The sequence below is a fragment of the Narcine bancroftii genome, chromosome 7 (genome assembly GCF_036971445.1).
Source record: "Narcine bancroftii isolate sNarBan1 chromosome 7, sNarBan1.hap1, whole genome shotgun sequence".
Lineage (NCBI taxonomy): Eukaryota > Metazoa > Chordata > Chondrichthyes > Torpediniformes > Narcinidae > Narcine > Narcine bancroftii.
In genome coordinates, this window is record NC_091475.1 from 193,414,919 (window position 1) to 193,441,370 (window position 26,452).

The 26,452-nt window shown below is 41.2% G+C and overlaps 2 protein-coding genes and 1 long non-coding RNA gene across 9 annotated transcripts in view; 2 read left to right on the forward strand and 1 right to left on the reverse strand.

Annotated features, from left to right (window-relative positions):
• On the forward strand, positions 1-10,850 carry coa5 (cytochrome C oxidase assembly factor 5). Of its 2 annotated transcripts, XM_069891876.1 has the most exons (4): positions 1-321; positions 4,166-4,249; positions 8,476-8,554; positions 10,373-10,850. In XM_069891876.1, exons 1-3 carry the CDS (start codon positions 220-222, stop codon positions 8,515-8,517), a joined length of 228 nt encoding a protein of 75 aa, XP_069747977.1. In that variant the 5' UTR covers positions 1-219; the 3' UTR covers positions 8,518-8,554; positions 10,373-10,850. The 2 variants fall into 2 exon arrangements, with proteins under 2 accessions (XP_069747977.1, XP_069747976.1); XM_069891875.1 differs by lacking the exon at positions 10,373-10,850 and having other exon boundaries at positions 8,476-10,310.
• LOC138739559 (uncharacterized) lies at positions 1,830-21,271 on the reverse strand. Its single transcript, XR_011342316.1, has 4 exons — positions 21,055-21,271; positions 16,663-16,769; positions 5,820-5,922; positions 1,830-5,368 (listed from the first exon to the last, which is right to left on the reverse strand). It is a non-coding gene; the product is annotated as an uncharacterized lncRNA (long non-coding RNA).
• Positions 21,211-26,452, forward strand: part of LOC138739556 (inositol polyphosphate-4-phosphatase type I A) — a 239,744-nt gene continuing 234,502 nt past the window's right edge. For 5 of the 6 annotated variants that reach the window (XM_069891866.1, XM_069891873.1, XM_069891869.1 and 2 more), the window contains exon 1: positions 21,211-21,344. The gene's annotated coding sequence lies outside the window, so the exon portion shown is untranslated. The remainder of the gene's footprint in view (positions 21,345-26,452) is intronic. The other variant, XM_069891872.1, reaches the window with a different exon arrangement.

Below are 26,452 nucleotides of genomic sequence, written 5' to 3' on the forward strand. Positions count from 1 at the left end.
TCCCTGCCCGGACGCAGCGGGAAGCGCCACCCGCGTGAAACTCCATTCACCAGGAGGCTCCGCGGTTGACCGGCCGACCGTCCCAGAATCCAGTGCGCATGGGGTTGAAGTGGGTCGGTGCGCTCCTCTCCCTCAGACCAGCGTAGAAGGAGGGGTCGTCGGACGAGGTGGGGGGGACTGGGTGTGTGGTGGATTATTCCGGAGAGGCGGCGTGTCGGGATGCCGAAATACTATGAAGACAAGGAGGAGGACAGACGGCCCTGCTCCGGGGTGAAGGAGGACCTCAGGTCGTGTTTACTGGGACTCGACTGCGTGCTGAAGGTGTGGGATACGATGAGAACATTAACGGTCCAGCACGAATTGATCTCCCTCCATCCCCCTGTCTGTGACCCCATTCACACAGCCATTCCCCCCCCCCTCCCCTTGTTGGCTGGTGTGCCCTCCCTTATCCACCTATTGCTTCCTGCCCGTGGGGCTGTGCTCCTCCCCCCAACTTGTTCGGGTGACCATCTACAGTTTTGCTCCTACCTTGATGAAGGCTCAAGCCCGAAATGTTGGTTTTTGTATCTTTATCAAACGGCACTTTGACCTGCTGAGTTTCTCCAGCATTGAGCCTTTACTTCAATCGCTGCACCTGCAGACTTTCATGCATTGTGACCCCCTTGCCCGAATGGATGGAGGCAAATAAAGGGGGAATCTTTCAAGAAAGAATTGGGTAAATAGTTGGGGTTGGGGGGGGGGGGGTGGTGGGGAGAAAAAGCATTTGAAGGGTAGGAGATAAACGTGAAAGATTGAAGATACTGGAAAACTGATGCAACACAAAATGTTGACGAAACTCAATGAGTCAGGCAGTGTCTATGGAAGGCAATACATTGTCAATATTTTGGGCTATGACCTTTCATTAGAAAATGGCAGAAACCTGGTGGGAGAGGAGCATAGGCTGGTAGGTGATGGGTGAATGCAGATGTGTGAGGGAAGGAAGAAAAAGCATGGAAGTGAAAGTAGGAAGATGCAGAGTGAGGTTAATTCATGCAGAAAGTCTGTGTGCAGATATGGTGGCCCAACGGGCTGCATTCTGGGCAGATATGATGGTCCAACAGGCTGCATTCTGGGCTATTAGTCGGAATAGTTGGCCTTCTCGAGCATTGCAATATAATCCCATAATTTTTAGCAATGTTCAACTGAAATTTGAAATGTTTTGGAGATTTCCTTTTGTAGTTTCAGAGTGAGTTAAACAATTATGGGGCACATCATAAATTAATGTAACTAATATGAAATTGCCATTTTACATAATACTATATCAATATGTATAGTTTTAAAGATTAGTTGTTACATTTATAGGATGTATATATTTACAGATATTGATTTTTGCAAAGCATAACAGACAGTTTTGTCTCTAGTCCTCGATACAATCATCTATGATTTGCCATTGCTGAGGATATGGAATTGGCATGTTGTTGCATTGTGTAGCCTGTACTTCTGCGATGTAAAACATGAAAAGCAAAAATGTACAAATGAAAAAGCAGCTGTTAAGTAAAAACTTGTGGTCAGCATAATTTCCTCAAGGTGACTGCATTTTAAATTTGTTTTCTTAATAGTATATGCTATTAAGAGGGGAAAACCATGAAATTACTGTGAGATAGTGATTTTAGAGGATCTTGTCTAGATTTCATTTGCTAAAACAATACTGGAAAAAAGATTTAAAAGTAACGTTCAAATTGCATATAATTGGAAGAAAATCAATTAAAGGGCTCTGGCAGAAAGCATGGGAGAAGAATTGATAGCTTCCAGTGAATGGCTAATGAGGAATGATGCAAATAATCCAGATGCAGTCAAATAATTATATTTTCTTGAAGTCGAAGTAAAATAATGAAAACAAGATTAAGGATCACTGCAAATGGAATAGACCAATGTAATTCACCAAGGGGCATAAAGCATAAATAGAGATTAAACAAATGAGTGATAAATGCAGTAGTGCCCACCAGTTGTGGGAATGAGAACATTCAAATAGGATTAAACATAATTAGAAATTATAGATGGAACATCATTTAAAAGTCTAGACAATGTTTAGAAACTGACTTAGAGGACAATCGATTGAATGCAACATGAGCTATCATTTTTAAAAGTGCTAGAAATAAGATCATTTGTATTTTTTTTAAAGGGAGCATTGATTACAAAAGCAAGATATTTGTGCTGATAATTCATATAAAAGAATATTACTCAAATAGCCAGTCACACATCACACATGGGAATGATAATAAATGCTTTTGGAGTGTGCGAAGGAAACTTATCAGAGTTACAGATTTAAGATTCTCAAAATTCAAGATTCTTTTGTTGTCATGTAATGAAACAGATGTAACATTACATGAATTTGCATTTAGTCTGCTGTGTGTATAGCCTCTGCAGCCATACAGATCAGTCCAAATTATTGGCAATTCGGAAATTCTGATATGATCAGGAAGCCTTCCTTGCCCGAAGTCCATCGGCAGTCCCTCCCACTCTCACTTCCCGGTTCTGGTACCCCTTCAGTCATTCTCCAGCAGTCAACAGCCAGGTGCGAGTCCTATGACTGCAAGTTTCCCCAGCCTGTGGCCTACATGGCTCCCTGACTCAAGATGCCAACAGCCCTTTGTCTTTGTGTTCTTTAGCCATAGAACCCCTCACTGGTCTATGGCTATGTTCACCATTCTATAGGGTCATCTCTTCTGCTTCTCCTTCTCAAAAGAGGGTGTGTTCTCCCTATTTTCTAGTGCCCTGTGCCAGTTTTCTGCTTCCCTGGAGTCTACAACTCCGCAAGGCACCCCCATCTTGGGCTCAGACTCCACGGTTGCAGGATTTTAAAACAAAATTAGCAGGCTATTTAAGGCCTATGTGGAGCTGTTAGTAGTACGACTGGACTTTAGAGCACTGCAGAGGAGTGCTGTCTTCACTTCCCACACCAGAGGCATGGATCTTTTTAAGAAGCTGGCAAAGAGGGAGTTTAAATGGTTTATATAAAAAAGGGAATAGTTTCCTATTACAGAAATGTTAGTACTGTACTCCAGTTTCAAGGTTAAAGAACTAAATTTGAAATGAGGAAATTCAAAGTTTGGAATGCAGCCATTGTTCAGAATTAATAACTTTCAGATAGAATTTGAAAATGTTAATGTGAGAAAAAATGTGCAGGTCTGTGGAACAAGAATAGGGATGAAATGTTCAAAGAAATGATAATTGTTTGGCTGCATTTTTCATGATATAGAAGGAAGCCATTCAGACCATTGAATTTATACTAGCTTCAAGCAATTCCATTCTTCCCTGCATTTCCTTCTCACCTTTTCTTTCTTGTGTATCCATCAACTGCATAGTGATTGTCCTATTACAATCCTGCAACAGGAGCATTTTATAGAGACCGACTAACCTACCAATCAGAAAAGCTTTGGGATATGGGAGAAATATTAGCCTACAGTGGGGTGAAGTACATTGTCACAAGCAAACTGCACATGCACAGAACTAAAGATTGTGAATGAGTCTGAGTCAATAAAGCTGTGCCTCAATGACCATCTGTTCTTTACATTTCTATAAGGTTTAACATTGTGCTTGTGTTAAAACAATATTCTGCAAAATTAATCCCCAAATCTTTGGAACCGAGCTTACCATGACAGGATCAATATTTATTTATAGTATCTATTAAAAAATGGCAGTTTTTTTTAATGAGAAATAATCAAAATTATCTACTCAAAAATGCAGATATTATCTTAGATCAGATCAAAAGAATTTTTACAATGTATTTGATAATCTTGTGGTCTTGATGAGTTTTTGTTTTAAATGCCAATATTGTGCAAAGACGTGAACAATTTTATTTCTCGGATTATGTGATAGAAGATGCTAATAATGAAGTGAATGATTGTCTCTGATGTGGGTAAGGAATCAGATTTTTTTTTTAAGAAACCTGGCAGGAAATCTTTGGGAAGGTGCAGTTAATAATGACTGTCATGACCAATTGATGAGAGACACTGAAAATGGTAGTATTTGCCCAAAGGTGTTTTCAGTAACTGAAAATATCCAATTTTGCAGAATAGCAATAATGGCAACAAGATCCCGAAATTGAACCAAAAAAAAAAATTCCGCTTATAAATAGTGAGAATGTTACAGCAGATTACCTAAATTTAATCTCTATTTCAAGTAGGAAGGAAAAACGCCAAAGGAGTGCTTGAAAGAAGGACATTGCAAGGCTTTACAGCTTACTTTCTTTGAATGTAAAAGGTCCATGGTATGTATCAATTTTAACAAGCTAATTTTTTTGCCATTTGGTTTGTATTCACAGCATGCTGCACAGGTGTACTTTATTGTGGATAGCTTGAATATTTGAGATGTTGCAGATCTTCTAATTTGTCTTTTTCTTGATTTTAATATACAATAAACAATGGGCAGAGAGAATAAGGATGCATAATTAAAAAGATTACAATATACAACAATCAGTACATAATAATGGTATCTTCAGCTCCCCATACTCAGAGAAAAGAAAACACATTATAGTAAATCCCCTTGTACTAATCTAATGGAGAAGAGGAAACAACAAACATAAGAACCTGGTCCTCATCCAAAAGAGAATGATATCAGGAAGGGACAATAAATCAAAGAAATGTTAGAAATTATATCATATGAAAATATTATTTGAATGGGTGCCAAATTGCTTCAAATTTAACAGAGGGATCCAATCCAGCACTTCTAAATTTTCTAAAAGTTCAAATACGCCATGGTTTGAGAAAACCATTGAACTATATATAGTAGGCAGTGGGGGTCCAAGAGCAGTTGAGGGATTTGGTTGTAAATCAATTGCAAGGATTGCTGAAAGAGAACCAAAGACATCTTTCCAGAACCGGACAGGACCAAAACATATGGGTCAATGAAGCCACTTGCGATTTACCCCTATCGCAGATTGAATTAAAATTAGGAAATCTACAGGCAAGCTTGTCCTTGGACATATGCACCCTATTAAATTGAATAAGAAGTGCTTAGCACACATTGATGAAATACTAACTAGTTTGAGAATCTTTTCCCACATCTCTGCAGGTAAAGAATTTTGGAGCTCCTGTTCCCATGTCCTTTTGAAATTTTCAGTCAAGACTGGTCACAGTTTTAAAACCCATCTTATATGATTGCTATTAAACCCTTCAGAGAGAGATTTAAACATAAAAGAGCATCAACCATATCCAAATGATACAACAGGGGAAAATTAGGTAACACAGCATTCAAAAAATGCCTAATTTGAAAATATGCAAATTAGGCAAGCCATATTTATTTGAAAGTTGTTCAAAGGACATAAGATGACCTTCCATGATCAGATTCCGAAAGCATATGATACCGTTGACCTTCCATTTACCAATGGCTGAAAAAAAAAATGAGATTTTAAAAAAAGCCAGATAAATTAAATTATTTTAAATCAAAAAAACCTCCGGAACTGAAACCATATCCACAATGTATGTTTGGATACAGGATTAGTTATCCGTTTACTAACCTTAGTAAGTGAAAAAAGGGCAGTTCCCAAGAGGGAACTATTGAAAATTTCTCGACTGATTCCATTTCGAGCTTTATCCATGATGGATGTTCAAGTTTATCAGAATAATAATTTGATATGATATATCAAATAATAATTGCCCAATAGTAGAATCTATGATTGGTTAATGCCAAGCTCCCATCTAATTTGTGCCTCATATTTAACATCTATTTTCAGTCTCTTTATTTGTTGCATATTGTAGTAACAATTAAATACCTCTGAATACAACCTTATAACCGTTTACAGCACGGAAACAGGCCATGTCGGCCCTTCAAGTCCGTACCGGTTCACTTGAACAACTCCACTAGCTCCTCTGCAAACTCCTGAGGAAGTAGAGGCTTTCTTCATGATGCCATTGGTGTGTCACATGCTTGAGATTTTGATACCTGAAATTTAATGGAAAAATTTCTGAGTAAACATTGCAAATGTTGATGTTTTGCTACTCAGAGGTAAACACCAAATATCTTTCACAGAATCTCACTCCTTCTCTAGTACATTTCAGATGAATTCAGTGTTTGGCCTAGAGATTCTGTGTCTTGGTCTGACATGACCAGTTTTAACAGAATTAACGCAAATTGCTGAGATGTTTTAGAATGAGTAAGCTGTTCCCATTGCCATTTACACTGATTCAAAAGTACTGTCCCGGGTTATACCCCATATTTGGTTATTTTCTGCCAATTGTGCCTAGTCAGGATTATCCTGGCAAAATTGCGGACTCCTGTAGTCACATTAACTTAATATTTGAACTGCATTAACCAGCAGTCAATATACCAGTTGACCCAGGTGTTTCTCTTTTCTGCATGGTACAGTTAAATTCAATGAAATGATTTACACTTGGTAACACAAAACCAGCAGTCAGTTGGAGCAAGTAAAAACGGAGAATATTGGAATTGCTCAAACTCCTGATGAAAAAGTATTAACCTGAAATGTTTTCTTCTCCACAAATCAATTTCAAATTTATTATCATCTAACTACACATTATAATTGCATATTTATTTTAAATTAATTTTTTATGTATAATGTGTAAATATTTTGGGATGATTTACTTGGTTACATGATACTGTTCATCAATCTCCAGGCCTGGGTGAAGAAGCTTGGCAGTCCTGATTTTGATGTGCTGGATGGAAAGGGTCTTCTTTCATTCTTTGAGCCCTATTTAAGCAATGCTCCTGGTAAATACTGTCAATAGAGGGAAGGGAGATGCCAACGATTCATGGTATAAATATTAGCAAAGCACACCCTAGATGGGCTGAGCTCAGATTTTCACAGTTTTCTCATTTGTTTCAGATTTTGGCTATCCATAGTAATTTATTGTTGGGTTGAGCCTTGCTGGTGTGAGTTGTAGAGAACTAATCACTGCACAGAGAGGACTATCTTGCAATCTTTAACCTCACACTTGTACATGTATAAAACTTTGCCCTTGCTGTTTTATTCCCATATGCCCTGATTCATTCACAAATGGATCAAGGTTTAATTACACATGAGTGATTTTACATGTTTTTCTGCCAGTGTGCCAATTCTAATTTCTGCAAAGCCAGACCAGTTTGAAGTCCATGTCGGTTGTACTTTTCTCAATTTAGACCAGCTATTCTCAATGGGAGCCATATGACTCTCTTGGGGGAGGCCACATCACATTTAAGGTGGGGGGTGGGGCATGGACTGAAATTATAAAATATTTTTATGCAGCTGGTAGGAGAGCAGCATGGAAGAAACCAACTAGATTGCTAATGAGGAAGGGGCCCATAAACTTTGAGCAGAGTTTGAAGATTCAGGATTCTTTTATTATCATGTAATAAAACAGATGTAATATTATATAAAATTGCTTGTTCTCAGAGAGAGAAGCAAAAGAGTCACTGAGTACCCATGGATTTGCCTCCAGTGCTCCCGCAGCCACACAGCCTTCAGACGAAACCTGAGCTCCAGATCCAAGCCTCCAACGTGATCAAGAAGCCTTCGCACCTTCTTGCATCCCGGTTCCAATACATGGTACCCGTTTAGCCAGTCTCCAGTAGTCCGCAGCTTGTGTGAATCCTTTGACTACAACCTGCCAGCAGTCCACAGCCTCTATTCCTTGCCTCAAGCAGCCAACAGACCTATGACTGTTCACTTCAGCTGCAGAGCCCCTCTCTGTGTGTGTATGAGACACCAAATTAACTCATCAATATCCTTTCTCCACCTTCCTCATTGCCCACTATTACACTCATTTCTGTCAGTTGCCAGCTCATTACACCATCCACACCTTCACCTAAATTATGCATTGTAAATAAGAGTTTACAGCACTAAACATTGAATAATTCCACTGGTCATAGGCAGCCACTTAATGCAAACACTCCTTCAGTGTTGCCCTCTGTCTTCAATGGGTGAGCCAATTGTGCATCCATCTCATCTCTGGACTAGCCTAACCTTCTCAAATGCTTTATTAAAGTCCATGCAGACAACATTCACGGCCTTGTACTCATCCATCACTTTTGTCATTTCTTCAAGTTAGTGAGAGATGCCCTCTCCTATACTATCATTATCCTTATGCTCACTCACTAATGGGTCCACATTTTCCAAATGTAAGTAAATAATTTCAAAGAAGCTTCTCCAATAGTTTCTGTGTAGTTAATGTAAGGCTCACTAGCATATAATTTCCTGGATTATCATTGTTTCCCTTCTTAAACAAAGGAGCAACAATGGCTATTCTCCAATCTTCTGTTTGCAGAGGATGCAAGATCTTGTGATTTCTTGTGACCTAGAAGGATGGCCAATAGAATCCATGCTGGATAATGGAGCAATCCCATTCCTCCACTAAGATATATCTTAGAGCACTCTCAACAATTTAAAAGGTTATGGCTGTTCTAATCATGGCCTATATTTTTCTCTGGACGGCAGGAATGTGGTATCAAATAAATTAGAGTATTGTATATCATTAATTCCTTATGTCTTTTATTTTTAAGCTGGATAACCGAGCTCGTTTCAGGGGAAGAAAAGGATACTAGCAAACCAACTACAATGGAGCAATGCATCAGGATTTATGTATGCCATTATAGAAATAAATTGGCAACCCATTTTACATTTAAAAAATAATTGTATTCAATATTTTAAGTGAAAAATTGGAGATTTTTTGTTTCATTTTATTTATGCAGTTGGTCGTTTTTACTTTTGAAATTCATTTGCAATAAAAATGTCTCTGTGGGTATATTTGAAGAAAATGTTTTCAAATATTTTAACGTACATTTTTGGGAGTTAATTTTCTGTATAAAACCTGCTATTTACACGACAGGAATAAAGGTGTATCCCGCTTTATGAAGATAGAGCATTCCTGAGAAACCATTTGTAAACTGAAAATTCGTAAAGCGAAGACCCATTAACTACTTTTGGAGGCAATTTTTGTAAAAGCACAAACCCACTATAAACCCATTATAATTTCTTCATAAAAGTGAATGTGGGTTTCTTCATATAAGTGAATTTTCATAAAGAGGGGTTTATTTGTATGTGTACTTACAGAATATAACAATTTGGGAAAAGCTATTGAAGTGTACAAGAAATAGTTAATAAAAAATTAAAAGTTTACACTGACAAATTAATAGTCATGTGAATATAGGTAAATATATCAGCCTTTTTTTGAAAATACTATGTTCTTTTATAATTGACTTTTGTATATATCACATAAACAGATAAACACAAAACAAGTTGTCAACCTTATTCACACTTTATCTGCTGCCCTACACTAATTTTGATGTTGAACGATAGTGTTGTTTTCCAACCATTTGATGGTATTTATTTTGTGTAAAAGGTCTTTTATTTATGCATGCCCTTTAAGTTTCTTTTTCATGCTTCAGGTCTGTTCATTTCTTTACAATCATTGCTCATTGCAAACATAGCAACTGTTAATACTCAACAAAATGGAAAAATTATTGATTTAATTAAATTTAAAAATCTAATTTGTTTATTTGAACTGTGAGTTCTTTGGTTTAAACTTTTGATCCTAAGTGGTATTATTACAGAGCAGAAGTTTGGTAATGTTTAAAATCTAAAATCTAAACAAAATGCCAGCAGGACAGGCAAGCATAGGCAGTAGAAAGTTGATGTTTCACATAAATGCCTTTCCATCAGGACTGGAAAGGTTAGAAATAAAGAATGTTTTAAGTTGCGAAAAATGTGGTAAGAGGAGCAGAGAGTAAAACAATGAAGATAGAGAGAGAATGAAGATAGAGAGAGAATGAAGATAGAGAGAGAATGAAGATAGAGAGAGAATGAAGATAGAGAGAGAATGAAGATAGAGAGAGAATGAAGATAGAGAGAGAATGAAGATAGAGAGAGAATGAAGATAGAGAGAGAATGAAGATAGAGAGAGAATGAAGATAGAGAGAGAATGAAGATAGAGAGAGAATGAAGATAGAGAGAGAATGAAGATAGAGAGAGAATGAAGATAGAGAGAGAATGAAGATAGAGAGAGAATGAAGATAGAGAGAGAATGAAGATAGAGAGAGAATGAAGATAGAGAGAGAATGAAGATAGAGAGAGAATGAAGATAGGACAAAAATACTGGGCTGATAGAGATGGTAATTCAAAATTCCTTTATTGTCATTTAATAAAACAGAAATTGTAATATTAGACAAAATTTCCTTGTCTCTGTCCCATTGAGGAAAGAAAATCTGCATTTCCCACGTTGGCCTGATTAGCCACCTCAGAACCCATAAACCAGAGACTAAGAAAAAAAAACATTTGAAATATCTTGTAGTTTCCACTGCAATACTGTATGGCAAATAAAAAGCCAAGAACTACTGTATTTCAGGTATTCTTATTGATCTTTATTTATGCAAATAATTTCACATTTGGTTTTCCTTTTAGGTGATATCAAATCAATTTAATGCAGAGAAACACAAGAGCTGTAGATGTCTGGATAAAGGATCCCAATTCAAAACACAATGACTGACTATTTCAATCCATGGATGCTGCCTGACCCACAGAGTTAGTGCAAGAAGACACCCTAGAAAAGCAGAGTGGGCTGCCTCAATGACTCATCCTGTAGCCCTCACATTTATTGTGATGAAATGCTTTAACTCGTCCCTAAGTGAAGATCTCGATCCACTGCATTTCACTTACCGCTGTAATTGCTCCTGTAATGGATAAATATTGGGTGGAATTTGGAAAGATTAGTGGGTTATATACATATACACATTTTAAAACTGATCTTATTTTTAAATACTGAAGAATTCATATTCAGTAACATTGCAGGATCTCTGGAGAATGTTATGCACATTTTGCAAGTAGGTGCTAATTGAAGTGACCTTATGAAATGAATAAACCATTGTTTGGAGGAGACAAACTGGCTGTTTAAAAGTACCTACAGTGTGCTCACAGAAAGGTCACACCTGGATTTTGTTTATCTAAAACAATAGATGGGAGCAGAGGGATAACTCCTGTTGTTTGCTGAAGAAGGTGGGGGTTTTTGCAAGTGAGAGAGTCACGTGGGCTTTCTGGCAGTTGGCAAGAGAGAGGGAGAGAAGACAAGTTCTCAGCCAGTGTGTGTGAGACACTGAAAGTCGCTGAATAGTGCAAGCCAGGAAGAGCTGGTTGGAAACAGAAAGTTCCAGAGCAGTGGATGGCTGGAAGTGCTATCTGTCTGATGTTTCTCTTGGAATAAGTGGAACAAAAAGGAACTCTGTTTGAGCCTGAAAGAAAGAGGTTACCATCTGGAGAACCCTGATGGGGCAAGTTTCATCAGCGAGACCTTGAAGTAACTAATGGTGGTACCTCCGTTGTGGAAATCATGGAACAACAAATCTGTCTCTGCAAACTCTACAAGAACCTTCATGAGCGGTAAACATTTACCTTTCGAGCACCAAAGCCTGGTGAACTTTATACATGTTAAATTCTGTGCATAGTATAAGAATTGCCTGCAACCAGAGAACTTGGAAGAATGAGAAGTGAGATTGAACTGTGAACCAAAAAACTTTTCTTAAATTTACACACACATCATACGCATGAGCTTAGAATTTGAAGGGAGATAAGTTAAAGTTTGATTCTATTTTCATGTTTAAAATTAATTAAAAACAACTTTTATTTAAATAACACTTGTCTTGGTGAATGTCTATTGCTGCTGGGTTTTAGGGTCCTCTGGGCTCGTAACACTCCACAGCAGATGTAATCTCACTGGCTCTCCACTCAGCCCTGAATCATATATAACAGCAACACATACATCATGCTGCCTTTAATTGATTACAGCTCAGCTTTTGACCTCAGCACTGGTCAGCAAGCTTCAAAACCTGGGCCTTTGCACTTACCTCTGCAAATGGATTCTTGACTTCCTCATTGGAAGATCGCAGTCAGTGCGAATCAATAATGTCTCTTCCTCATTGAGATCAACATAGGCGCATCTCAAAGATACATTCTTAGTCCACTCCTCTACTTTCTCTACACCCATGACTGTGACAAAGCACAATTTAAATCCCTTTTACAAATGTGCCAACAGCACCAAGGGCTGTCAGAAGAACCACAGACGGCAGTGAGGAAGCGTTCAGGGGTGAGAGATCAGCTAGTTGAGTGATGTCACAGCAATAACCTTGCACTCAACGTTAGCAGAACTAGGAACTGATTGTGCAATTCAGTAAGGGAAAACCAAGGGAACACTGAGGGGTCAGCACTGGAAAGGATAAAGAATTTCAAATACCTGGGTTTCAACACCTCTGAAGATCTATCCTGGGGGGCTTCATGTCGATGCAATCATGAAGAAGGCTCACCAGCGGCTATACCATTCAGACTTTGAGGAGATGTGGTATGTCATCAAAGACTCTTGCAAATTTTTACAGCTGTACAGTGTAGAGCAAACTAAGTAGTTGCATCACTGGTACAGAGGTGCCAATGCACAGGACAGGTAAAGGCTACAGAATATTGTGAACTGGGCCAGTGCCATCAGGGGCACTAGTCTTCACTCCAAGGACATAAAAGAGGTGGTGTATCAAGGACCCTCACCGCCAGGCCATGCCTCTTCACACTGCTACTATCAGGAAGGAGGTATGAAGCCTGAAGATGAACATCCAGTGGAACAAAATCAGCTGCTTCCCCTCTGCCATCAAATTTATGAATAGACAATGAACCATAGTCACTACCATGCCTTTTCTTTTGCACAGATGTATTTATTTTAAAATGTAATTTATACCAATTTTTGCACCTGTAATACTGTCACAAAATTTTGTGACATGTACATGACAATTCATTCTGATTCTGTCCTTCCACTTTCTCATTTGTTCACAGATTTCGTAGTTATTTTGCTATCAATGGCATCCTCTGCCACATGAGGGGAGTACATGAGTAAATACGTGTTCCATCCATACTAGTTACCTTCCTACCCATCCTGTAGAGGTGTCTGGTATCCTTTATGTTTCAGATGGTTGGCATGACAGCTCCCTTTTTTTTAATCAATCTTAGTGGAATGATACACAGCCAATGGAGTTGTACTGACAATAACCACACCAGTAGTGTGAGTATGGGACAGCTTTAATAAACTAATATGTACACTAAGAGGTCTTGTCTCTCTGCAAGACGAACCTGGAAGGCGAGACTGTACCTCTGGACTGCTTTACATACCACCACAGGAGTAACACTGCGGGAAACAGGAGTTCCACGGCAGGTTTTCAGGATCTCACTGGACCACTACAAGAGCAGATTTGTAGTTTACATCAGTTGAAAAAACACAAACTAAACCATCAGACCAAGCAGGGTTCAAGGGGCAGAAGTGCAGTGCTGGGAGGTATGTTCATCTTGTATTTCTTGCAACCTGTGAGGCTGTATGGATTTCCTCATGAGGATTGCAAAAAAAAAAAATCGATCATTTCGTGGTATGGGGGAAAAAGATAAAAGATTGCCTGATGGAGAAATATGGATTAATTCTTAAGGTTTGATCAGTAAAACCAGAAAATGAAATGTGCTATGAAATTTCTAGCACAACGGTAAACAATATTAATTAATTGATTTGCTGAATATTTTACTGGTTGAGTCCTATTTTTGAACCTTGTTAGGACATCAAAAGATAATACTATTTTGTTGAATAATTGCACACAAAATGTTTGAGAGCAGAAGTTTTCAAACTTTTCTGTATTATATAACCTATTAGAGATTTGCCTATTTACTCTTGCCTGAACACATCATATATTTGAACATATTAAATCCCTTTATTTATAACATTGAGAAATAATCCTTAAAAATTGCAGCAGGTGTTTCTGCTTCATGTAATGAAAACATTGAAGTACGCGGAAGATTTATCATCTAAAATAAATACTTCCTAACCTTACTTGCTATTTTCTCAATTAGTTTTGAAGCAGCCACTCAATCACCTGTCAATCATGTTTGAAAGCACAAACCACAATGAGAAGAACTGCAGTTACAATAAAACTAATTACAATTGTCAACTTTTGTTATCTTAAAAGGTGAATAGTGAATTTCAGCAACAATGTGATATGATATAATAATTATAGTAAAATTTGCACTTAGTTTAAATGTGTGCCTCCTTTTGTCTTAAGTCCCTTTCACACTTGCCGATGATCCCAGGAATGAAACGCCAATCAGCCTTTAAAGTGGCAGGTGTGAAAGGAACATCTGCTCAACGCTGGCGTCAGATGATATCATCTCTTTCTGGGAATTGCCGGCCTCGACCCCTAGTACAATTCCCAGCGCCGGTGTTGAGATCAGGCAAATGTGAAATGGGAAATTGCATTATGGGATAGAAATGACATCACTTTTTGCATGATCATGTTAGGGTCTGGTTGGAAGTGAGCTGCAGACATACTGGAGTGAAGGTAATCCAGACACTCCTCTTCCATCTCTCCTCTGAAGTTAGCAGGCACATTGCCTGGGCTTGTTAGGTGCTGTGATTCACAAAATCAGAGTTTATTTGGGTTAACTTTAAAGAAGTTGAAATCAGTGAAAAGGGTTAAAATAGAGCAAAAATAATGGCTTCTGCAAACTGGGGAGATAGGGCGGTGCATCAGCTTCTAACAGTAAGGTTGGAGGATGCATCAGGGTATAAGTTAATGGCCACAATTAAGGATGACTGATTTTATGAGGGAATTTCAGCAAAGCTCAGGGCACTGGGGTATAAAAGGGACAAGAGACAGGTTATCAAAAAATTAAAAACACTCAAGAGGAGGCTGCACCAGACCTTTGACCATAATTGGAGGAGTGGCGCAGACCGTTAGGACTGGCCTTATTTTAATCTTGTTTATGACATCCACTCGCTCTTGTGGGCAACCTTCAGGCTAGAGGGGGGGGGGGGGCTGATGAGCGATGCCCTCAACACTATATGCAACCTGATTTGAAGGAGGAGGAGGATGTGCACAAACGGTATCTCCAACAGACCCAACCACCACCCCTGGTCCCTCATCTGCTCCTGGTGCCCTCCACTCCCCCAGTGCCTCAACCTCTACTGCTACCTCATCTCCTGTCACAACCTTGGCTGATCAGCAGATTGCAACTGAACCAACGACAACTGGCGATTATACAGGGATAACACCTCCTGCTGCACTGGGAGCTGGTAAGACTCATAATTCATCTGCTCAAACAAAAATCTTGTTTGAATAAAAGCTGAGGGCATGGCATTTAATTCACATACTTGTCTCACCGATATGTTGGGGCGAGAAAGAGGCTGAGACGTAAAAAGCCCATGAAGTGACAAATGATATGCGTGAGTTCATAGCCAAAATGGACCAGATGGACCATGAAAGAGAATGAGATAGAAGGGAGCAGCAGGCTGAGATATTGCAGAGGCTGATGCAGGAGCAACGGATGGCACTGAAACAGGCGCGCCAGGCTGCAAATGAAGGATTGGCGTGCCTGATAATGAAGGTTCAACAGGAGATGAAGGCACAGACAGCAGTTATAAGCAGACTGGCCTCATCAATCGAAGTGATTGGGCGAGTCCAACCTTGGCCCTCCACCATTCAGTCTCCTTCCACCCTTGGCAGGTCTCTTGCAAGTCCCTTCCTACCAGCCTTCCCATCATTCCAACCAATGATACCCCTCCTCCCATGCACCACCATCAGCCCTCCCCATTCCATTCTCCTCCCTCTTGCTGACCTGCACAGCATTCCCCTTTCCCATGGCTGTCTTCTCCCTCCAGTGGTGCACCCAGCCTACATCCCAACCCTTATCAACCCCCCCCCCCACCCATGGGACACACTTGACAACTATAGGTGCTGAAGGTTCAGCTGATCAAGCCACTATTGGCCATTATCTCGGCTCCTACATTCACCTGCTGGAGGATGAGGATGAGAATGTTGAATGATCAGTTTACTTCTTTTGTTCTTCACCAAAGTTGTAAAGTTTACAATTCTGTAGTATGTTGAAGTCAAGTTGAAGGTCAATATGAATGAAAAGTTGATAAATATGTGTTTTAAAGATGTTAATGTTTCATTCAAAGTTTTTCACTGCCTTTATTGACATTTATTGTCCATGTTTACACTAATGTTGCACATAATGTTGCAATAGTTATTATATAGTAGTTATTTTAAAATTCAAATTTACCAGTTGCACTATGTTCAAGGACAAGCAATAAAGTTTTATAAACCTCTATAGGATTATACTCAATCATTATCCTCATTTCCACATAAGTCTGTTATTATAGCCTCACATATGGCCTGCGGATCATGGCCCGTGGCACCAGTGTAAGGGACGCTTTCTGGAGGAGGGAGATCGGAGACTTCAGCCCTCCACTCTTTTAGGAAGTCCTCCTTGTTAAGCTCATAGATATTATGTAAGACACAGCAGGCAACAGCTACATCTGACACAAAGGGGGTATTAATATCTCTTTGTTTGGAGAGGCACCTCCAGTGACCTTTGAGACGACCAAATGCATTCTCCACAACCATTCTAGCGGAGCTTAGTCTGAAGTTGAATATGCCCTTACGGTGATCAATGACCGTGAACCCCTAAATCAGCCATTTTTGCAGTAGGCCGGATCCCCGATCAAATGCACAGGTATTTCTACACCATTCACATTTCCGAAGACCTGTGATACAATCAAAAAGAGTGTGTGGGTGAGAAGGAGCAGAGGGGAACAGTGGCGAAGCTGAGGTTTATCACACACTTCACAGGGTCACATTCACTTGTTAAGGCATCATAATTCACTGTCAGAAATCACTTACGTCACTGGGGAATAGCTGACCACATGCATCTTCAGGAATTACGTAAATGGGAAAGTTGAGAAGAATCCTGGGTGCAACCTAGCCAGCCCAAATCGACATCTATGAAGCTGCAAATACAGAGGGTGACAGCTCAAGTGAGGATAAATGCTAATAGTGGAAAGATCAACCTTACTAGCAGTTGTGGTCAACAACAGCTTGCAGAACGATAAGAGTGCCATCCTTTTCAATTGTGGTAGGATGCTAGATCTTCCTGTGGGGCAATGATGGGAATATTTGTGCCATCTATGGCTTTAGCCTACATTGGATAACCACCCCTTCTTTCAAATGCCTCCATAGTCTTCAGTCGGCAACCCTATGAAACGTGGCATGAGTTATTTTTTCACTGCTGCTGTTAGCTGCCTCACCACCATCAATATGGTGGAGATACCAACATGAAAAAGCACACTGAAGGAATGATACTCTCCAGGAGTGGCATACCACCACAATGCTAGTGCAGGTCTGACCGGAGGTGTGGTGACATGTAATTACACCACTAGGTCACCAGGGGCCATCCCAGTGACCTTGTCTATAAAGCAGTCCAAAGCTACAGTCTAGCCTTCCAGGTTCGTCTTGCACAGAGACAAGACCTCTGAGTGTACCTATTAGTTTATTAAAGCTGTCTTATTCTTGCACTGCTGGTGTGGTTATTGTCAGTACAGGAGGTTCCAGAGGTCTTTGGCATTTTGTGTTCTTATGCCTCAGATGGGGCCAAGTATCTCAACAATGAAATCAAATGTGGCACGAGACATTCGTATATTCTCATGCCGCTGGGGATCATCGTATTTTTCAAAACCTTGATCCAAGAAGACAGGTCCCTGAAGTCACTCCCTCTTCCACATCCTTCTACTATTATGCATCCGTTCAAGATACTTCATTAAAATCAAGTTTTCTACGGCTGACTCTCAGCTCAGTCAATCCCTCCTCCTCAAACACTTGACAGGTTATATGCAAGATATCATTGAAATTATTCCACATGAGATCAGAAGTTCCCTGGTCTGTAAGATCAGTCTCTCTTTGCACCAATTTGCAGATTAGGAGGGTGATAAGACCTGCTTGTGTGGCAATGGATTCAACTATCTTCTGGACATCCAAGGTGATCTGTCTGAGGTCGGCCATTGTATAGAATGAGATAACATCACTTCCCTCTTTTGCGTGCGGTGTCATCCAGGCAATTCCGATGAAAGGTAGAACAGACCAAACACCAAGGATAATCCCTTGCAAGTGTGAAAGTGTTCAGTATCTTGGTTAGGAGTGATTTAGTGTGAAAGACCAAACCCCCATTCGTATCCCAGGACACTGAATGGCCGATTTACTGGGACTCAAGTGTGAAAGGGGCTTTACTTAAACAATGCCCTAATACCAATAGCTGAATTATTTTACTTTCTTGAAGAGTTACTTGGAATATTCTGGTTGTAATTGCAGAAGTAGCTTGAATGGAAGATCCAGAAACAGAAGTAGGACTAGGCCCATTCACCTGCTTGAGCCTGCACAGCCATTCATTAAGATAATCTTTTACTTTTTTTTGTATCACTTTCCTGTGTTAAGCCCACATTTATTGATTCTGCATACCCCATTTTACAAATACTCGCTTTATGAAAATTTGCTCTTACAAAGAAAACTGTTCACTTTTACGAAAGAATTTGAATGGATTTTGCTTTTACGAAAATAGCCTTCAATAGTAACGAATGGGTCTTCACTTTACATGGTTTTGGCTTACGAAAGGTTTTATAGGAATGCTCTAATTTCATAAAGCGAGGTACACCTGTATTCCAAAATCTATAATCTTGCATATATTCAGCATCTGAGCCTCCACATCCTAGGTCAGCGAATCCTAAGCTTTACTACATTTTTTGTGAAGTGACATCTCAGTTGTTTATGATGAGACCATGACCCCTGGATCCAAACAATCCCTCACTGCCTTTCACTTTCCATGGATGCTGCATGACCTGCTGAGTTTCTCCTGCACCTTTGTGTATTACATTAGATCCCAGCATCTTGTTTATCTCCAGACAACCCCAGCCATTGTTCTTGCATGTAACCAACCAAGAGCGTTAAAATTTCTTTTATGAGCTTGCATCTCAGTCTTCTGAATTTTAAAATATAGACCCAGTCTGCTTGATCGCTTCTTGTTGGATAATCATCTTCTCCTCCCATTCAAGTATCAGTCTGTAAACTTCAAGTTTCAACTTCCTTGGGTTGGGACACAGAACCCTGTATACATAACATAACATAACAATTACAGCACGGAAACAGGCCATTAGGCCCTTCTAGTCTGCACCGAACCAAACACCCCTTTCTAGTCCCACCTCCCTGCACAATGCCCATAACCTTCCATCTTCTTCTCATCCATATACCTGTCCAACCTTTTCTTAAATAATACAATTGACTCCGCCGCCACTATTTCTCCCGGAAGATGATTCCACACAGCTACCACTCTCTGAGTAAAGAAGTTCCCCCTCATGTTACCTCTAAACCTCTGCCCCTTAATTCTTAACTCATGTCCTCTTGTTTTAAACTTTCCTCCTCTTAACGGAAATAGTCTATCCACATCCATTCTGTCTATCCCTTTCATAATCTTAAATACTTCTATCAAATCCCCTCTCAACCTTCTACGCTCCAAAGAATAAAGACCCAATCTGTCCAATCTCTCCCCATACTCCAGATGCTTAAACCCAGGCAACATTCTGGTAAACCTTCTCTGCACTCTCTCCACTCTGTTTATATCCTTCCTATAATTAGGCGACCAGAACTGCACACAGAACTCCAAATTAGGCCGCACCAACGTCTTATACAATCTCAACATCACCTCCCAACTCCTATATTCCATGCAATGATTGATAAAGGCCAGCATACTAAAAGCCTTCTTCACCACCCTATTCACGTGAGTATCACAGAACACTGAATAGTTTCAGATAGTTTACTCTTGTATCTAAATCCCCTTGTAATAAATGTTAAGATTGACCAGAAATATTAATTCTGTTCCTTTTCCCACAGTACTACCTGACCTGGTGAATATTTCTCACGTTTTCTGTTTTTACTTTTGATGTCAATACCTTGTCCTGTCATCCACAATACTGGTATAGACCTCAAACAACTGAAACCTCTGCAATAATCCTTGCAAGACCTCAGAAGTCATTACTTCCAAATAGAAAATCATGCTTATAGCGACTCTCTTTTTTGTCTATGATAAAATAGAAAGAGATTTAGGAGAAGTCTCATGGGATGTAATTTGTTCTCCAGTTTAGTGTTTGCTCCACGTTGTCCCATTGTTTGATTATAGGAACGCTTGATTTGTATTTCCACACAACAAAAACTGTGAAGTAAATGTAAACATTTTAGTACTTTATCATTACTGAGGATAAAAACATATGAAAGATTACACAACTAAAGCGATGATAAAGCAAAGAAAATAGAAGAGGTGTAAATCCATGCTCATTGAAATTGAATTGTTATTTTTCTAGTATACTTTAATTTTGGGTATTTTTTGCTAATGCAGTTGGGAAGCACTTTGAGATGTCTTACTATCTAGGGGTGGCACACTTAAGCCCACTGCCTTATAAGGACCAGGTACAAACATGACCTGGAGTTCTTTCCGAATGGAATTTGCACCTTGTGACTGGGTGCTCCAGAAATGGGAGTTGGTAGGCTAAATTTAGACATGTGGCTCAGTAACAGGCTCACCCATGCAACGTACAAACTCTCACAGTACTGGATTCAAATCCATGTCGCTGGCACTGTAACAGCATTGCGCTAACCACTACGCAAACTGTTTGCTGTTGCCAATTGCTCTTATCTGTAGATTAGTGATTTGGGGGAGTCAAAGAGAATATGGGCAGAATATAAAATGAAATTAATGACGGATTAGTGCAAGTAGGTGCTTGATGGTAGACCTGTGTTTGGTGGACCGATTGGCCTATTTCTGTGCTGTATCAGCAACTCCATGTGAGTAAGTCTTTATGATTCTATTACAGCAGTAAAAACGGCGAGTGAAGGAGATTTGAAGCAGATTGGGCAAACTCCACAGAGAGAGAGAAAAGCAGAATGGTCTTGTCCACCAAGGGTTGCGGCTTTGTTCCTCGCTGGGGCCTCATTTCTGTGAGGGGCGCTGGACAAAGTGGTGATTCGAAGGCAGACAAAGTTAAAGAATTGCATAGTATCACATGATATTAATGTAAGTTTTACCTTCCTTTACGACGTTATCAGGACCTATAAACTCAAGAAATTGAAATATGCACCCTTTCTCTTTCCACAATGTCTCCCTAATCTGCATCTTCCCTCAGCAATGCAGTATTTTGCTTTTGCATTTCCATATCATGAGCCAGCCAAGTGTATGTCTTTAAATCCATCATCTACCTGGGGAGATGACGATCCCCGTCATAAAAGAGTTTGATGCTCTGGGCCAATTTCATTGATCAATTCCAAGTCAGGGCCTGCTTGGCGAGGAAGCGGAGCGAGCGCGAGGAATCACGGGAAGACGGGCTTGGCGAAGGGGGTGGACTACAATTCCCAGCAGCCTCGGCGCCAGGTTGGCGCAACCGCCCCGGAGGGTTGACGCTGCTGCAGCCGCGGCGGCGCGTGAATGTTTATCTCGAGGAGGGAGCGGGGACGGACGGACGGTCGCCACGAGGAGCGAAGGGGCCAGGGTAAGGGGGTTGATGGCATTCACGGTGCCGGGGAGGGGGGGTCCACGCCCGGCCGCCGAGTTTGAGGCCGGCTGACCCGCTCGAGGCGCCCCCTCAGCACGGGGCTGGCACGAGGCCTCCCCGGGGTGGTGGGTGGTGGGTGGTGGGTGGTCATCAAACCGGACGCCGCAGCAGAAATGGTGCAGTCAGCGGCTGCAGGTCGTGGTGGGGAGCGGATCGTGTCCGGCAGTTCCTGCTCGTTCATCCGCTGCACTGTTTCCTATTGCCTGCGCCTTGAAGCCAGTGGCATCAACAGAACCCGAATCGTTGCACTTCCTGCAGCTCCATCGATGAGGGTTTGCTCCCAAGTCGATTAGTTCTATTTATTAAGACCACAATGACTTGTTTTCAGCCCCGGCATCCGGTGGAGGCGGGAAGGGCTCGATGGGCAGGCGCTCAGCGGGGTGGTGATTGTTTTAGGCTCCTGCTGTTTGGAGAAGATCCAGGGATTCCATGAATCCTTGAGGGTGCTGATGCTCAAAGGTGTTTGGAGAAGATCCAGGGATTCCATGAATCCTTGAGGGTGCTGATGCTCAAAGGTGTTTGGAGAAGATCCAGGGATTCCATGAATCCTTGAGGGTGCTGATGCTCAAAGGTGTTTGGAGAAGATCCAGGGATTCCATGAATCCTTGAGGGTGCTGATGCTCAAAGCTGTTTGGAGAAGATCCAGGGATTCCATGAATCCTTGAGAGAGCTGATGCTCAAAGGTGTTTGGAGAAGATCCAGGGATTCCATGAATCCTTGAGGGTGCTGATGCTCAAAGGTGTTTGGAGAAGATCCAGGGATTCCATGAATCCTTGAGGGTGCTGATGCTCAAAGCTGTTTGGAGAAGATCCAGGGATTCCATGAATCCTCGAGGGTGTTGATGCTCAAAGCTGTTTGGAGAAGATCCATGGATTCCATGAATCCTCGAGGGTGTTGATGCTCAAAGCTGTTTGGAGAAGATCCAGGGATTCCATGAATCCTTGAGGGTGCTGATGCTCAAAGCTGTTTGGAGAAGATCCAGGGATTCCATGAATCCTTGAGGGTGCTGATGCTCAAAGCTGTTTGGAGAAGATCCAGGGATTCCATGAATCCTTGAGGGTGCTGATGCTCAAAGGTGTTTGGAGAAGATCCAGGGATTCCATGAATCCTTGAGGGTGCTGATGCTCAAAGGTGTTTGGAGAAGATCCAGGGATTCCATGAATCCTTGAGGGTGCTGATGCTCAAAGCTGTTTGGAGAAGATCCAGGGATTCCATGAATCCTTGAGGGTGCTGATGCTCAAAGGTGTTTGGAGAAGATCCAGGGATTCCATGAATCCTTGAGGGTGCTGATGCTCAAAGGTGTTTGGAGAAGATCCAGGGATTCCATGAATCCTTGAGGGTGCTGATGCTCAAAGCTGTTTGGAGAAGATCCAGGGATTCCATGAATCCTCGAGGGTGTTGATGCTCAAAGCTGTTTGGAGAAGATCCATGGATTCCATGAATCCTCGAGGGTGTTGATGCTCAAAGCTGTTTGGAGAAGATCCATGGATTCCATGAATCCTTGAGGGTGTTGATGCTCAAAGCTGTTTTGAGAAGATCCAGGGATTCCATGAATCCTTGAGGGTGCTGATGCTCAAAGCTGTTTGGAGAAGATCCAGGGATTCCATGAATCCTTGAGGGAGCTGATGCTCAAAGGTGTTTGGAGAAGATCCAGGGATTCCATGAATCCTTGAGGGTGCTGATGCTCAAAGGTGTTTGGAGAAGATCCAGGGATTCCATGAAACCTTGAGGGTGCTGATGCTCAAAGGTGTTTGGAGAAGATCGAGGGATTCCATGAAACCTTGAGGGTGTTGATACTCAAAGTTGTTTGGAGAAGATCCAGGGATTCCATGAATCCTTGAGGGTGTTGATGCTCAAAGCTGTTTGGAGAAGATCCAGGGATTCCATGAATCCTCGAGGGTGTTGATGCTCAAAGCTGTTTGGAGAAGATCCATGGATTCCATGAATCCTCGAGGGTGTTGATGCTCAAAGCTGTTTGGAGAAGATCCAGGGATTCCATGAATCCTCGAGGGTGCTGATGCTCAAAGCTGTTTGGAGAAGATGCAGGGATTCCATGAATCCTTGAGGGTGTTAATGCTCAAAGCTGTTTGGAGAAGATCCATGGATTCCATGAATCCTTGAGGGTGTTGATGCTCAAAGCTGTTTTGAGAAGATCCAGGGATTCCATGAATCCTCGAGGGTGCTGATGCTCAAAGCTGTTTGGAGAAGATGCAGGGATTCCATGAATCCTTGAGGGTGTTAATGCTCAAAGCTGTTTGGAGAAGATCCAAGGATTCCATGAATCCTTGAGGATGTTAATGCTCAAAGATGTTTTGAGAAGATCCAGGGATTCCATGAATCCTTGAGGGTGTTAATGTTTTGAGAAGATCCTTGTACTGCTTCCTCTGTGCATCTGGTAATCTCTTGACCTAACAGTGCTTAGTGTAAAGTGTGTTTCGGGAGTCTATTTTGAGGCATCTGAATGATGTGGCCTCTACATCAACATCTATTAATGTATAATTAGAGTTTCAATGATAGGGATATTAGCTAAATAAAACATTGATCCATTCAGTGTGCCAATTGATTTGGAAGATTTTGAAGAGACAGTTGGTGCTGACAGTCGGAATAGCCTTATTGATTGGTTTTGATTCTTTCATGAGATTTGTGTTTGAGAATTGTCTTTTACTCTTGGAGGTGATTCCCTTTGTCTTATTTTTGGTCTTGATTGTTAAACATCCATGAAAAAAAAACTCCAGTTACTGGAAATCTAAAATAGAAACAGAAAATGCAAAGAAAAAATGTCCTCATAACTAATGTGTTGATGTCCTAGTCCTGAGAAGGCATTTTGCAAATTATTTTCTGAATGAGAAGATAACAATCATGATGCTTAGTGTCTGGGTCATGAAATTTATTGGCATTTTGAATGTGACTTTATAGCAACTTCCCAGAAAATTTAACTGCAAATGCGACGATGGAGAAGAGAAGAAAGTTAATGTCTCTGGCCAATGGCTTTGTCTCAGAACTGTGTTATTGTAGTTATTCCTCTTGTCCATGGTGATGAGAATCTGGTACAGGAAATGCTAGATCAGATTTATTGTCAGAGTACAATTTTCTGAAGGTGAGGTAGAATTATTGGTAGTGCAAAAAAAACTATACACAGCATATACAAGTAAACAAATTGTGCAGAACAGAGAAAATAAAAAAAAAGTGCACAATTAAGAGTCCTTAAATGAGTCCTAGATTGAGTTTGTGGTTGATGGTGGAGGGGTAGCAGCTGTTCCTGAACCTGGTGGTGTGAGTCTTTTCCGATAACAGCAGTGAGAACAGAGCATGTGCTGGATGCTTGATGATCGCTGCTGCTCACCGACAACGTTGCTTTCTGTAGATGTTCTCGATAGTGGGGATGGTTTTGCTTGTGATGTCTTGGGCTGTGTCTACTATCTTTTGGAGGGCTTTACACCTCAGGGGTATTGATGTTCCATGATGCAGCTGGTCAGCACACTTTCCACCACATGTCTGTAGATGTTTGCCAAGGTTTCCGAGGTCATACCAAACTTCTGCAAATTCCTGAGGAAATAGAGGTGTTCACATCCTTTTTTCATGATGCTATTAGTGTGTCGGATCCAGGAAAGATCCTCCAAGATAGTGACTTCCTAGAACTTAAAATTGCTCATCCTCTCCACTTCTGGTTTTCCCCCAATGATTGTTTTCCCCTGGCTTTCCCTTCCTAACTTTTGGTGACATTGAGTGCAAGGTTGTTGTTGGTGCTCCATTCAGCCAAGTTTTCAATCTTCCTCCTGTATGCTGATTCATCACCTTTCTTTATCCAACCCACTACAGTGGTATCGTTGGCAGATTTGTTGTTGTTGTTCTACAGGTGTCTTCTTTCTTTGGCTTGGCTTCGCGGACGAAGATTTATGGAGGGGGTAAAAAGTCCACGTCAGCTGCAGACTCGTTTGTGGCTGACCAGTCCGATGCGGGACAGGCAGACACGATTGCAGCGGTTGCAAGGGAAAATTGGTTGGTTGGGGTTGGGTGTTGGGTTTTTCCTCCTTTGCCTTTTGTCAGTGAGGTGGGCTCTGCGGTCTTCTTCAAAGGAGGCTGCTGCCCGCCAAAGCAGCCTCCTTTCTACAGGTGTAAAGAGAGTAGAACAGCGGGTTAAGAATGTAGCCCGATGGTGCTCTAGTATTGATGGAGGAGATGTTCTTACCAATCCTCACTAATTGAAGTTCACACATCTGTAGAAATTTGCTAGGGTTTCTGCTGTCTGCTGAGGAAGTAGAGGCACTCTATTGTAGATGAGGAAACAGGTTTGATGGGTCTTAAAAGCAAGGACTTTGGACACACAGTTTTGGTAGCAAAGGATTTTATTTACTGAAGGAAAAACGTGGGAGAATTGTAACAGTTGTAGCACACGCATATACACACATGCAATTTACAGCAGCTGTGGGGAAAAAGGTAGTGGCAGTGAAACTGCGAACAATTTATTAGCGTTCGTGGGGAAATAGTCAGTAAGTGATTAAACACACGCAGGCAACTAATAACAAATGTGGGAACAAACTGCATATACACAAACAATCAAGGGAAAAGTCAATGCCTACCGCCCTTTAACTCTGTGGAGGCACAGCTCTATGTTATTTAGGAACAATAATCAAATGCTCCCAACCTGATTTAGTGCAAAGCTCACCAACAGTTTCTCCAGCACCGTTCCACATTCCTCAGCTTGGAGTGAAGCAGGGTAGGGTGGTCTCTCAAAGATGGCAAAAGAGGGAGAATAAAGAACCCATGGCACTTTTATAGTGCTGGAGGGTCCAGCCTAGGCATTAGCAGAGAACAATGGCTCAGTGCCAGGAGGGTAATCCAATTACAACAGTCAATGGCCCAAGGCCAAGTACAGGCAGGCTGGAGAGTCCAATCCAGATAATTTACATGGGACCAACGGCAAGGTGTGCACTAATGGGTGGGGCGGGACCAAACCTTGATTGTGTCCTCCAACAGCCACGACCCTTCCCAATACACACTCTAATAGAAAGTGGTATCTAGATTGAGGTAGTGCTGGGTTTCAG